At 46.9% G+C, this 15,042-nt stretch overlaps 1 protein-coding gene across 1 annotated transcript; it reads right to left on the reverse strand.

Annotated features, from left to right (window-relative positions):
- Nucleotides 1-770: 770 nt before the first annotated feature.
- On the reverse strand, nt 771-11,096 carry LOC144167906 (uncharacterized). The gene is made up of 7 exons (XM_077697039.1): nt 10,980-11,096; nt 6,633-6,681; nt 6,321-6,517; nt 5,345-5,653; nt 4,742-4,964; nt 2,643-2,810; nt 771-955 (listed from the first exon to the last, which is right to left on the reverse strand). The coding sequence occupies exons 1-7, from the start codon at nt 11,001-11,003 to the stop codon at nt 771-773; spliced, it is 1,155 nt and encodes a 384-aa protein (XP_077553165.1). The 5' UTR covers nt 11,004-11,096.
- Nucleotides 11,097-15,042: the final 3,946 nt, after the last annotated feature.

The following is a 15,042-nucleotide window of genomic DNA, read 5'->3' on the forward strand; positions in this document are numbered from 1 at the left end:
ACAGCAATAGGTCCTACGCAAAAGAACCCACTGATGTAGTGTTGTTTTCTCCCCTCGAAGCTGGTTTTACCGCGACCAATTTTTGGATGTACGTAGTTCCTGGAACGATAGGGGAATATCTCAATGGGTGTTACAGGAGGGTTTTACTTCAGAAGATACCACAACAAACTTTCTCCACTAGGTGGTATGCTTCTTCTTTAAGCATTTGGATGGAAGGAATAACAGGCTTATTTAAACTGTTAAACCAATAGATCAAGGAATATTCCCATTCTAATATTACGTGCCTCAATCGCATCTTCTGTAAAGGGTAGTCTTTCTGCTGTGGGGAACATGAAAACGAAAGCTGTTTCACGATATGAGCACCCTGATGAACTTTGAGCAAGATGAATACTTGCAGGCGTGCAGTCCTGCTGCACCATAAGCTCCGGTAATTATACGGTATCGCATTGTTATTGCAATGCTTGAAAAGTGAATGTCCATCTTAGCGCTGCCAGAGAATCAACATTACACGAAGAATAAATATGTGAAATAGACAAACACCAGGAATATATAAAATAGAATAGAAATGAACGTGCACACTGTAGATGGCAGCATACCTCACCGAAATGATTATTTCAGTGCTCTGCTCACAGAGATATCTCCAGAGTGAGCAATCAGAAGCGAGGGCATTTTTTGCAATGCGTCAAAGACGCTGACAATATACGCCAGTTTCAATGCCCAACCGCGCTTCTTTCTAGCACTGCACGCCATCAAAAATGGTGCGGGTTTCTTCACTCCAGTCGAGGCTCGAAGACAAAGTGCTTGGCGCCGCCGCCTTTCTCGTTAGCGGAGAGCAAGTCTTCGCGCGATTCGCCCACGGGGGTCGCAAGACCGCAGGTCTGTGCCACTCCGCTGAACAGGGCCCTGGGTCCACCACAGTGCTGGGATCCGTGTCGGCTGCGCCTCTCGTAAGAGCCTGCGGGGAAGAGAGACGCTCGCATTAATAAACACCGTTTACGGTTACTTCTCATCGCCTGGAAAAATGTTTGCCCTTTTAAAGACGATAGTCTTTCTTGGGCTACTTAAACCCAGAAATTTTGGTCTGTCTGTATGTCTGTCTGTCTGCCTGTCTGTCTGTGAGTCGATTCAGCCACCCGGCCAAGGTAAAATACACATTGCACAATAGTCTTATATACTCAAAGCCACATGTAAACGTCTAAGCCCGGTTTATATGTTCATACTTGTCAACTTTGTTGAACAAGAACAAGACATTACGCAAATATAAGACAGGAAATTAGTACACAGGGATATTTACAGTGTTCCTTTATCAAAAATCATGAATGCGTGGTTTTTCAATAGCGAATGATATTCTACATATTCTGCAGAAAATCACTACCTGCTGTTGACCGCACCACCTCCGGGCGGCATATAAAAATCACGCAGGAACAGCAACGAATGGCTCCACCAGCTAGGTTCGGCGTTCTGCTTGGAAAGCACGTGGAGCACGGCCACGCGTGCCTCCGCCTTACTGCCGCGCTGGCATCGAGGGACCCGACCTGTAGCGGTGGAGCGCGGTAAGTTGAAATCGCCTTGAGCAAACCTTTAGTGTGTTTACCATGGGATGAGCGCTACGGTACAGGAACAGCATGAGAGGTGAGTGGGAAAGCAAAGGGGGGCATTTCCTTGGCAAATGTCTACAAAGATTATTGTCTTTTGACGACATTTTCAACGAAAGGAGCAGCTACGCGGCCAATTTTTTCACACCCCGAATCTCTCGTCCACAACTCAGTCGGATGTGTGTACCCTCCGTCGTAAAGGCTAGCAGTGAAAAACGTCGTGCTGCCCCACCTACAAGACGACCGGTTCGCGCGCCGAATGCAATGGCTTCTGTTGTGTGACTGCCACTAATTTCTCTCGCACACATAGCATAAAGTTTCTCGTATAGTCATAGCAATTCCCGCCGGCGTTCCATCCCAGGGCGATTTCTCTTCCATAGTTTTATATAAGCTGCACCCTATATTCGATCTGGATTTGAAGTGGTTACTCTGTTCATATCGAGCATATATTTAAACAATCCTTAGACGTGCAGTGAGTACCCAATGAAGGGCGCATTATCCTTCGCATCAAAGCTGCTTTGATGTTGTTTGAATTGATGCATTTGCTTCTATCATCCACGTGGTGCCGAGTGAGTGCGAGAGAGAGAGAGAGAGAGAGAGAGAGAGAGAGAGAGAGAGAGAGAGAGAGAGAGAGAGAGAGAGAGAGAGATCTTTATTAGATGAAAGCAGAGAGGTTTGCCGGCATGTTTTCGCCTGCATGCTACTCTGCGGGGATGGGGAGAAGGGAGTAAAGGCCCTAAAAGAAGTAGGACAGAAGAAAGAGGGGAAACGAAGAGATTAAAAGAAAAAGTGAACACGAAGCTTTGCGTGGTGACTTAAAAGTCCACATCATCTCACACGTAAAGTTCTAAATTGTCTCTGCGAGGCCGATTCCGTGTAAATAGTCAAATAAAGCAACCAACACTTTTCTCTGGGACGATGGAGAGCGCGTTAATATGAAAACTTGTGTACAGTACGCGTCCCAAAAGTGAGCACCCGCGGACGTCCCCCCAGAGCATACTGCACGCAATAACACCGCCAGCGGCACCAAACGAGAATGCAGCTCACTGTTTTTGGACGCCACGGCAAGTCGGCTCGTGTAGCTTTTGTGGCGCTGGGCTGATAGACGTCGCCGTCCCAACACCGTGACAACCAAGAGGATCCCAAAGGTCAGCATGAGCGCGGACACAGCCGCTGCACAGCCGGCCACGATGTCAAGACGCACGCAGTTGGGCGCTGTAAAGAACGGAACGGGTTTTTGTGGGCGCGACGAAAAATCCACGCGACTAATGACTATGCTCATCACAAGGTGGACCATTGGTTAGCCCATGGTTGCTTCAGCGTGCTCGATGTTGGACTAATCTTGACTGGGGAAGCTCAATTATTGTCGTTGTACGCAACTTCCCATCAAGTTGGATTGGATTGGATTGTATCTCTAGCTATTCTCTGTGGCAACTGCTTAGCCATTTCCCTGGAAAACGCGCGACCATAGCGCGAGAGCAACAGCTGGTTGATTACACTTTCACACCTGTCCCCTGCTCTAGTATTTCCCACACAACCTACTGTCCTATTCTGGACATATTGAAGGACCTCCTGCCCATAGAGTTTCATACTAATATATACTAGAGGGAAATCTGGCGCCACTGTCTAGGGGAGCCGCGCTTCAGCGAGCGTGCCGTCATGTACCGGGCAGGCACGTTCCACTTGTCCTTGGCATGGCTCACGAACAGGCTGAAAAGTTGGCTTTGGCTGCAAAAATGCAACAATATTACTGCAGAAAATTAATCGAATTTGTTCTGTTATTAAAAAATTAAAGCTCCATAAAGATTGATTTGCCAGAGATTATTCAGAAGCTTCATGGAAGATGAGCAAAAAAACAATGTTATCCCTTTTGGCTTCAAGACGAAAAAGAAGTCATGTGGTTAACCAAGCCAAGGAGGCGAGGAACGTGGCTAGCTGCAATGGCGCCGCCCACGGCGGCCCGCGAATGCAGCGCCAGATTTCCCTCTAGTATATATTAGTATGAAACTCTATGCTCCTGCCTATGTTTACGGCCGCAACTGCAGCACACCGTAGTGGCCCATGGAAAATACCGGTTTTATCGTAATCGTAACAAGGGAAGACATTGCTGCGACTTCGTGCAAATCGCTCCCTAATCAACCACAGTTATCCCTATCTAAACAGGATAGTCTACGTAAAAATTAAAAATTAAAGGGGGGCTTTGAACGGGGATGGCATCGCGCCCGTTGCCGGTTTCTTCCACAACAGCCTCAATACTCAGCAGGAAAGTGTTTTCTGCCTGGGTCGCTTCTAGTAGTCTCAGCCTTTATCTTGGGGCGACCCTTGCATGCACGTCCAAAGGAACTGCGCCGAACTGCCGAGTTCGCTTTCCATTTGTATTGTTATGGCTATTGAGCTCAAATTCCCGCACCTTTTTCTCTGAATAACGAGTATTGTAAGAACTGTTCTCGGTTGTAAACTGGGTATTGCGGAATGCGCCCCCCCCCCCCCCCCCAAGAAAGTGCGAACTACCACTCGCATGGGCAGATTCCGTTCCCCTGTGTATGCGCCTAATAAAGCGAATTTGCCTAACTTGGCTACTCTAACTACACCGTCACTGATGGCAGCGGAAGACGGATTTCCTCACGTACAGCCCACCGACAAATGATTTTTCTAAGCGTTTATAGCGCTGTGCGAGAAAAAGCAGACTACGAAAGAGTCGAGTATAGCTTAGGCGTACATTATGGGTTCAACAATTTGAATTTCCACGGCGTCAGTGCTTTCTCATGGGTGTCGAGGGTAAATATTCAGCAATGTGTGAGCACGAACTCTTGCTGTAAGGAAGCCTGACCGGCCATAGTACAGGAACGGAAAGTTGAAATCAGCAAATTACATTAACCGTACACGATCACTTTCTTTACTGTTTATACCCGCACCCCTTCCGCCATTGCACAAACCAACTTTCTATCTGTACCTCTTTCTCTCCAGGGTAGTCTTACCTTCAAGTATCTTTGTTTTAGAGAGAGCGAGATAGAGACACAGAGAGAGAAAGAGATATAGAGATACAGACATAGAGAGGAAGAGAGAGGGGAAAGGGCTTCTTCCTTATCTCGAACCTCTTGTCCAGCTCTTCAGGGTGAACAGGAATTGCAAATAACTCGGCTCACGCATGTTGCTTTCCCGAAAGGTTGGCGGTGCGGCAGGCGGCACCAGGCCGGCCGTGTTCACGAATAGGGGCTGCGTCTCGGCGTGCGTGTTCCCCGAAGAAGAGAGCGCCCTCACGTAGACCGTGTACGAGGTTTCCGGCCAGAGAGGCAGCATGGCTGACTGCCGCGACGTATACAGACGGCCCGTCACGTCCACCCCGGTGTCCTGCATCCTCCACGTAACCTGCACAAATTGCACTGAGCTCGTCAGGTGCTCCGCTCACTGCGGGTATGCACTGTGGAACAAGAGGGTACACGCCGTGCTTGAACTGCAGACTAACATCATCATGGCTGGAAGCGGCGCTCTCCGGAATACCCACAAATGTTCAAAATCTCATAACGTAAGCGGTTTGGTTTCTTCTCCTTGACGCCTGCCCGAATCATCGTAAGTGACCTCGTCGTCTGTTCATTACTGAGGTGAGATTCACGTCATCTGCGCTCTCTTCACGAAAAGGCAGGCTGTGCGCGCATCTTACTGCTCCACCAAGTGAGCCAAGAGTGCATCCCGTGAAAGCGGCTTTTTGTTACTGTAAGGACTTTGGAGGATGATCAGAGTTCACGCACCTCGTACTTGACACGCGGCGCCTCTGCGCAGTTCCAAGAGATGTCGGCTTCCACCTTGGCTCCTCCGCTGCTGAGGCGCATCGCGTGCAGCATCGGTGGAGCGCACGACGGCAGCGCACTGGCTTCATCCGCCAGCATGGAGTCTAGTTCGGACTTGAAACACTCGTCCGCTGGTTCGCTGAGGTCCGGCTCTGGTCCCAGAGGGAGCCTCGTACGGGCACACTGCCCATGTGGTCCCACAGCGACGATTACCAGCTCCGAAGACTGCTTCACTTGGCTCCGGCTCAGGCTCGCGTTGTGGTGCTGCGTCTGCAGGTCACGTTTTCCCCGCAACCGCGCGTCATCGGTTGTGTTCCTAACAGTTCTTAGATACAGATAAAGGAATGTCGACACTCCTTCCACCGAACCACAACCCCTTATGCCCGAAAGCACCAGTTCCGTTATCCGACCTTAGTGCAAGTCCACAATGGGACTTCTTTGCGCCTGACCAATAGCCGATCAGAGATGTCCTCCTTGACGTGTGCTGAAGCACGAGTTATCCTGTTTTTATACTGTCTATCAGAAATTACCGTCATGTTGAACGGATATACAGAAATTGAAGGAAACTTCCCAGCCGGCTCACCCGTTTCAGCCCGCTTTCCACCATTTGATTTTTTCAAAAGTAGAGCATATATAATTGTTTGTGGACGCTAAGGCTTCACGTCTCGCGCCGTACGCCACTCTCCCCGTGCAATGCGGCCAGCCGTAAGGATTACCGATGCAGTAGAAGGAGGGAGCTTTCTATTTATACAATTGAACGGTGCACTAAGGTACTTCTTCGTCCTCCGAAATCCTCAGTGGCCGCAGAATGATGCTAGCATGACTGAGTCAACATGAAGGCATGCGCTACACATACCCTTTGTTAGCGCGCTTAGGCTAATGGGGGTAACAAACAAAGAAAGGCAGCGTAGAAAGAAAAGGACAACGCCGGAAGCACCTGTCCAGCGCCTTCCCAGTGTTCCCGGCGGACGAGTCCCCGAAGGAGAACCGCGTACACCAGCGCCTCCTGTGGCCGACCCTCCGAGTCGGCTGGACCGAGGGGCCTCGACCAAGACACGCGCACGTACTCGCCTTGACCCTCCAGCCGCGGGACCTCGGGGAACAAGCTTTTGTCGGCGCTCTCTGTCCGAGCAGCTGGAAGAAAAGATCGTTGAACGATGACGATCGGCTTCTAGTGAGGCGTTAGTGCGGCAGAAAATGCGGTAACGCGCCCAGTTGTTTTCGACGCCCAGCAATTATCGCCACGTACCCGGTGAGACTGCCTGCCAGAATTTGCACGCCACTTTGCAGCCAGGAAACTGTAAGAGAACATGTTTACATTTCGTTACACAGCATGTACGGTCCTCCTTACAAGCAGGCGCTACACAAATTGGCCACATAAATCGGGGCTTAGTTAAGGACTTAAGGCTTGGTTAGGGTGGAAAGACCTATTTTCCAAGGGTTCTGCCGCGCCCGTCAATAGAAAACTCATGCAAACAAATAAAAGAAGTTAATGGCAGTGTCAGGAATCGAACCTGGACTGTATAGAGAACTGGAGTGAGAGCCCGTTGTGTTACCTATTGAGCTACGGGCCCACGCGGAGACGGGGGAGACAGACGGTGCACTCACCGAGCCCATCTGCATGTCTACCCCCTGCGTTCTCACAGAATGCCACGTGATAGCGCCACGCGACCTCTCACGCCGCTGTACGCTTCCTCCACGTGACGTGTAGCAGCCGATGCTCTAGGGGTTATAAAAAGTAAAGGAAGCTCACACCAAAGCATGGCATCTTGTCCTCTGTCTCTGCCGCCGGTCTCTTCGCCTCCGTAGGCGGTACCAGAGACGGAGCTTCTTCAAAAGAACTCAATCAAACACCGTTCATAAATCATGCTTTTTAACCTTAGCAATGATTATCTTTGAAGTAATAAAGGGTGTGGTTCAGGGCTGTTGTCTCTCGTCTCACTTTTTGTAGAGCCACGTGTGTGAATCCAAGTGACGTCGCATGGGTAATCGTTGTGAGTGTCGTTTGGAGTTTTGCTCTCGAACTACGTTCACAGGGTGGATTGGCGCGCATTTTTTTCTTTCTTGTCGGGACAGCCTCGGAAAGATATGGTTGTAACGACGTTCCGTTCCCGTGTAGGGACTGAGCTCGGCACCTAAGGCGCGAGGCAGAACATTAGTCAAGTGTGTTGTAAGGCTGCCTCCGCACCTAAACCGACGTAAAGGGTACCAACAACCCTTGTAACATTCATATTAAACGGTTATCGAACAAGAAGAAGCATCTCTATTGCGCAGCTGAACATTCACCTTCCAGCTTGCATTGGAATGCGTACAAGACTGCAACTGAAGCATATATTGCAGCTATCAAAACGGCGAAAGAACATTTTCTATCTAACGTCCTTCCATCGATGCTTGCTTAAAATGTAAAAAAAAAAATTGGCGGACTATTAACCCTCTCCCTCATGATACTATTGCCTTGCATGATTCATCCGACAAACGCATCACCAGCAATCTCTGTGCAACACTTCTCAATGAAACATTTACCAGCAATGTTCCCTCTGATTCTTCAAAGCAAATCCCCCCAACACAAGCATGGAATTATGAATCTACACCTCCAGTACGAATATATGTATCTGGTGTCGTAATCTTATCGACGGGTTGAATAACTAACTCCTCATCTCCCGGCTTTGATGGTATTAAATTAACAAAAATATTCCAACAGTCTTTGGACACGTGTACGCTTCCTAAACAATGGTAAATAGGGAAGGTGATTCCACTGTTTACATCAGGCAGCAAAAACTCTCCTTTAAATTATCGCTATTTCTCTCACCAGTAACGGTTGCAAAATATTAGAAAACATCTACAGTAACTTAGTTAACTTTCTTGAGACTAACTCATTTTGTTCCGCAGCTCAATATGGGTTCCGTAAGTCATACTCGTGTGAAATCCAACTAATATGTTTACTCACAAATTGCATCAAATCTTGGATCGATAATCTCATGCCGATTGCATCTTCTTAGATTTTTCAAAAGCGTTTGACAGGGTTTCACATAGACTGCTGCTTCATAAACTAAAAGGCTTGCATTTGGGCGATACCTTGTTAAAATGGATAGAATTTTTTACTAATCGTTCTCAGTTTGTTGTTGCTAATCAGTGTTGTTCTGGCTTTAGTCACGCTGCATCAGGCGTTCCACAGGGATCGGTTCTTGGGCAGCTATTGTTCCTTAGTTATATCAACGAATTGACTACTCTTTTAAACTTGAATGTTCTTCTATTTGCAGACGATTGTGTTATTTTTTGTGAAACAATTAGTGACACCACCACATTACAGTCTGACTTTAATGAAGTTGCTAACTGGTCCAAAGACTGGTCAATAGATTGAACATTAAGAAATGTAAAGTAATGCGTATTTCCCGCACCAAGACTGTCCCACCACCCTTTTATCTTAACATGTTATAAATACCTTGGCATCCACATTACTACTAACTTAACCTGGAACCTTCCCACCGAATATGTAATTAGCAACACAAACCGCATGCTCGGTTCCTTACGTCGTAGTTTTTATAAGGCGCCACCGCAGCTTAAACTAATGCTCTACAAAACACTAATACGTTCCAAACTGGAATACGCATGCTCGGTATAGGACCCAAGTCAGGATAAACTTAAAAATTCCTTAGATCTTGTTCAAAATAACTCAGTTGGGTTTATTCTGTCAAAGTATAATCGAACAGCCAGTTTTACTGCCATGAAATCTAACGTCGCCCTCCCATCTCTGTCAGCACGCCGTCAAATTTCCCGACTAGCTCTTTTTCAGAAACTGTATCATCACCATGTTCTGCATGACCAGTTTATTGCTACAGCCCATTATCGATCTGATCGTATCGAACACAGCCACAAAGTTGGAATTGAAATTTGCAACACCAAGCATTTCTGTCTTTCTTGCCCAGGACTAGTAGGGAATGGAATCGCCTTCCTTCTAGTGCTGTATCTATTAATGATAACGAACAGTTCCGAAATTTTCTAGCTCAAATTGTAGAAATAGGAGCTCTGTAACGTCTGTTTTCTTGTTATGTTTGTGAGTTTGTTTTTTTTCTCTCTGTGATCTAGCTAATATTGTGCAATGAGCTTATATTATAATTCATTCTTGCCTTGTTTGTTTACTTGTATTCTAACCCCACTCCCCTCTGTAATGCCTTTGGCCCTGAGGGTATAATAAATAAATAAATATGCGTAGACAATGCGTCGCACTAATCCAAGAGAACATGGACTTCATTACAGCTTCATTACAGCTTCATTACAGCTTCATTACAGCTGGGGCTCAGGTCCCGGCCGCTAGTGTCTGAACTCAAGACTTCACCATTTGCCCACCAAGGCCGAACACCTAGTTTTTTTAGAGATTCATCAAAAGAATAGCGGCCTTGTTCGAAGCAGTAAGTGCCGGGCTTGCCGCCACACTCACTATACCCTGCGATCGGCTTGGAGTGGAGCGTCATTTCGTAAAAAATGATCAATGGCCGCATCGCACTCGTTGCGAATGTATTCCAAGTGTTGGTACATGTATGTATGTATGTATGTATGTATGTATGTATGTATGTATGTATGTATGTATGTATGTATGTATGTATGTATGTATGTATGTATGTATGTATGTATGTATGTATGTATGTATGTATGTATGTATGTATGTATGTATGTATGTATGTATGTATGTATGTATGCATGCATGTATGTATGTATGTATGTATGTATGTATGTATGTATGTATGTAAGTACGCACGTATTTACGTACGTATGGATGGATGTATGTATGTATGATAAGGGTTGGGAGATAAGGGTTCTCCCACCGACTTCCAGTTGGTCGTATCCCGTGCTGTATGATCCATCCCTTGCTCCCATGCTGATTACGGACTCAGCGGGCGTGGCCAAGAATGGCTGTCTCCAAATAAACAGGATGGAAAGTTTCATAATGTAGTCGAGAGCAACGAGCCAGTGTACGCAGTTACCTCGCAGGTCAACAACGCAGAGTACCCCACAGGGACAAAACGGGTCGGCGCCCCAGTGGCTCCTCAGCTTTTCGGTGCCCTTAATTTTTCAGCAGTTTTTAGTTACTGTATTTTTACACGTATAACCCACCCCTGCATATAATCCACACCCCCACTTTCAGCCCGCGGTAGCTCCAAGGCCCTGGCAGCTTCAATGGGCGTTACGGCAGCGATTCTTATGCAGAAACGCCAATACATCATATTCGCCACCCTTCCAACTATACCCGAACGCAACAGCGACCCATGACCGGCTATGTCAACTGTGCGCGCGTACATTTAAGATAAGCTGAATTGAAAAAGGACGGGCTAGGTATACTGCTCTTGTAGGCGTCTAGTAGCGCACCTTGAGTTAATGCCGATAAATGTTCCTGTGTTGCTTGATAGTTGCGTACTTATGACGGCTCACAGAGATCGGGGCAGCCACGTGAAATCTTAACTTTAGAAGCAACTGAAAGCAAATAGAACTTGCATCACAGGGAATATTGAGCCAATAATTTCATGCAAGAGAACATCTCAAGGCTAAGTATGTAGTCGCATCAAATCGATTGACCATGCGGGGCGCCGACGTTACTCACGCAAATGCTGTCCACGCCACACATGGGTCCCCAGACGGTGAAGTTCTTGTGGAAGAGACCGCACACTTCCCAGCACTGCAAAGCAAAGGAAGCAACCAGTGATTACCTACTGCTCGTCCGGACGCTAATTCCTTATCAGCGACCTTGGACACACACAGGAAAATCACTCACGCGAGGACACAGGACTGCACAACTGCAATGAGCGGAGAAACCATCGCGAAGTTTTAAGTGCGATGACCCATCGAGCTGTCTTGGAAGCTACAGAAAATTTGATATTTTGTAGCGATAGCTTTATTAGGGATACCGATGGCGTTCTGTCTAAAAACTAATGAATTTCACCATAGACCGGCTAGTCGGCCGAAAAGCTCTTATTAGATATGTGGACACACGGCGCGTGCCTAAAACCTGGATTCCACTCTGTCAAAACGGTTATTTGGAAATCGCAAAAAAGGAACCGTTCTAGATAAGACAATACGCGCATCGATCGTAAGAAGAAGGAGTACGTATATGTCAATAACCACGTATTGCTATCCATTTAGATCGTTCGTATGTCCTTTTAGTTAGTCCGTGAAAAATCGTCACGTGGGTTGGTTGTTTGTTTGCAATTTGGGTATTTTAAGGCTTAACGATCGATTGGACGCAGTTTCAGGGAAGGGTCGGTGAAGATTCGACGCACCACTCACGCAGTTTTGATGTAAGCAAGCTTTAAGCTTTCACGCTTTTCTCAACTTCCTTTAGGAAGGCATGGTAATGTTTTTCTTTTGATCGCCTCAAGCCAGTGACTGCAGTGGAACTCTACATTGGGAACTAACGTAGCCGCTTCTTATTTTCGACAGCCCTTGTCTCCCTCGGTACTCCACGTCGAAGTCCGTCACAAGTCCACTGGTATAAGGCTGTCAGGGGTGGAAGGAACTCACCATGTAGCAATCCTTGTTGTCTTTCAAGCACTCGGGGTTCTCGGAGGAGGATGGGACTGTCTTCACGGCAAGCTGAGCAGTTTGCAAGAGAGATCGGAAGAGCAAAGGTTACCCTCAACGCCAAACAGGCAGTGCTTTTTAAGAAACTTTGCAACCCTTCGTATAAACGCTTGCTCTGTTTCTTTCGTGTCTGTAAGCACTGCTAAAGCTATAGCTATCAACGGCACACAGGAGCACTGCGTGATATGCTCGCCGCAGCTGATACGTCTTCCGTTTCTGCTTTGCTTTTGTGGCCTTCTTTGTAAAGTGGCTATCGAATGCGTTCATTGCTACAACTGAAGGAAAGCTGGCCAATAGCCGCTACACCGCTTAATGAAGTCATTTCAGCGCTCGAAGAACGCCAAGAGCGATACCGGGAAAGAGAGAAAAAAGTTTTGAGCAAGTTTTCAAGTTATCTGATGAGCATAGACCAGTTATTTCTGCCTGAAGTACTTTGCGCCCTTATCTTCTAATTCTTGATAGATTGTAGGGTTTAACGCGCCGACGCAACGCAGGCAATAAGGCGCGCCGTTGTGGGGGGCTACGGATTAATTTTGACCACCAGAGGATCTTTAACGTGCGCCGGAATCTCTTACACACGGGCGTTTTTGCTTTTCGCCTCCATCAGAAAAGGGCCGCCATGGACGGGAATCGAATACATGTCCTGATGCTGAGCAGTACAACGCCTTAGCCACTGAGCCACCGCGGAGGGTGTATCTTTAATTACTAATTGTGTTTGTTGACTACGTTCGGAAAATGCTAAAGAATACAAAAAAGTGAAAATGGCTGTGGCAGGGTCCCTTTAATAATGCCTATGCTCTCTACATGGCGCCCGTTTTAGGACAATATTTCCCTCTAATCGCATTTCTTATCAAAACTCAGAGGCCCACGTGACCACTGACGATCTATCGGTCCACAGAGCCGTGTGGAACCTTCGTTCAGTCTGGTGTAATATTTGCTGCTGAATCTCGACGGCCACTTTTTCCAGAAAAAATGTGGCAGTGCCAGCAATAAGCCCAGGAGGAAGTCACGTATGACCGTCCTATTACCCTGTTATCATATATGTTACGTAGTAGGGCTCGCTTGGGCTGCAATGAGCAACAATTTTAGTAGAACAATTAACAGGCGCCTAATTTTATGTGGGAAACCAGTGGTCTCCTGTGGAGTGAAATTGTTCACGAATGTCAAATTCTCTAGTCTATTTCGTTTAAAAATGACCCAGTCGACATCAGTGTCCTTGTTAGTGAGCAACCGATCGAAAAGCTGTTTTCGCCTACAGGAGCCCGACTTGGCGTATCTTTTTTTTTTCAAAGTAAAAAAAAAAGCCAAAATTGGTTATATCTGCACCCCCATGCAAGAAGAGGCTGTGTGCGTGTGTGAACGTGTGCGTGTGCGTGAGCGCGTGTCTTACGTGGAAGCTGGATTTCCAGATTGCTTGTGGTATGGGATGCAGGAAGCATGCCCTCAAAGTTGACGTTAAAGGCAGCTCGATGCCGTAGACGCCCCAATCCGTCATCGGCGATTCTCCTCCGCTGCGTTTCCTTACACGCTTGGCTTAGAACGTTGAAGTTATCATGAAACCAAAATATATACTTTTGTTATTTGAAAGCTAGGGTTTAGGTAATTTGTTAAACTTCAATCGGGCCCTGAGGGACGTTTTTGCAAAAACATAAGAATATCTTAAACTTTCAAATTATAGGCCACACAACTTGAGCAGTGACACAGTAGAGGAAAAATAAGAACCTAGTCGTCAGTGTAACAAAAGGACACCAAAGACAACACCGAAATTAGTTTAAATAGATAAACTGACATCCCCAGAAAACTAATATACCAGTCTCTGGGGTAGTACTTTTAAAGTAATATCGCAAATACTAAAAAATGATTGATGTTGGCTCATTGATTGATTGATTGTAAGGTTTCACGCACCAGCGCAACGCAGTCGATGAGGCGCGCCGTAGTGGAGGGCTCCGGATTAATTTTGACCACCTGGGGATCTTTAACGTGCGCCGAAATCTCGTACACGCGGGCGTTTTTGATTTTCGCCTCCATCAGAAAAGCTGCCGCCGCGGCCAGGAATCGAACCCGCGACCTCGTGCTCAGCAGCACAACACCTTAGCCACTGAGCCACCACGGCGGGTAAATACTCAAAAAATGAAGCTCTCGGTCACCCAGCAGAGATGACGTAAAGAGCGACTGACAATATGTGCGAATAGTCGTGTGCCCAGCAAAAGAACGAGAAGTGCGCACACAAGCTCTCAGAGAAACACGTGAAATGTTTCTTTGCAGCGTGAACTTTCAAAAGTCTGAAACAGTTTCAAATTTCCGGGTATATTTCAAGCCGTGCCAACATTCGCAAGCTGTCAAGCTGCGGGGACGGTGGCGGTTGCGATAGGTATTGCATGCTCGGCGTAGTCACATACCTGTTACCTCCAACTCTACGTATACCAAGGCTGCGCTACGTAAGCCCATATGCGGAGTCGTAAATTTGAATATACGCTTAAGCAGCGTAGAAAACCGGGCTAGTTGGTAGAGATTCATCTTTACAGCGCACAAATAACAGGACGGAAGGGAGGACAACACTGGACTAGCGCTGAACCAAAAATATTTTTTTTATTGAAGAGACACAAATATAAAGCCATCGAAGGTATAAAACAAAGATAAAAACTTGACACATGGACCCATAAAAGCACCTGCGCAGACCCACGTTCTCATGTACCGCTCTTACCAAACTACGCAAATTCTGCATCTAAAAGCGACACACCGACGGAGCGCTAAGACATGAATCAGACATTTTTCAAATTTTTTGTGCTTCCACTAGTTCCCTTGCCTTTTGGTCACTGTGTCGGAACAGTACTGGTATATCACGAAGGAAAGGCGTACAACCACAATCATTGCAATGGGTGGAAATATGGCCTGAAGGCACTCCCTTCAGGAAACTCTCATGCTCCCGCAAACGAACATTTAAGCAGCGGCCCGTTTGGCCAACATAAAAGCGACCATATTTGAGGGGAATGCAATACTCCATGTCTGATCTGCAAGGAACAAAGTGTTTTCGGGATTGACACCACAGCTGTTTGCTCGACCGTTGTACTAACACTCTTTTCGAT

Source organism: Haemaphysalis longicornis, unplaced genomic scaffold (assembly GCF_048455015.1).
Source record: "Haemaphysalis longicornis isolate Haplotype H1 unplaced genomic scaffold, Haemaphysalis longicornis Haplotype H1 scaffold_2, whole genome shotgun sequence".
NCBI classification, from domain to species: Eukaryota; Metazoa; Arthropoda; class Arachnida; order Ixodida; family Ixodidae; genus Haemaphysalis; species Haemaphysalis longicornis.

Excerpts from the sequence above, each read along its gene's own strand:
- LOC144167906 (XM_077697039.1), bottom strand. The coding sequence starts at position 11,003 with ATGTGTGGCGTGGACAGCATTTGC. Across the intron at positions 6,682-10,979 it reads GTGGCGTGGACAGCATTTGC|TTTCCTGGCTGCAAAGTGGC; the intron begins GTGAGTAACGTC and ends GTTCTCTTACAG. Across the intron at positions 6,518-6,632 it reads CTGGCAGGCAGTCTCACCGG|CTGCTCGGACAGAGAGCGCC; the intron begins GTACGTGGCGAT and ends CTTTTCTTCCAG.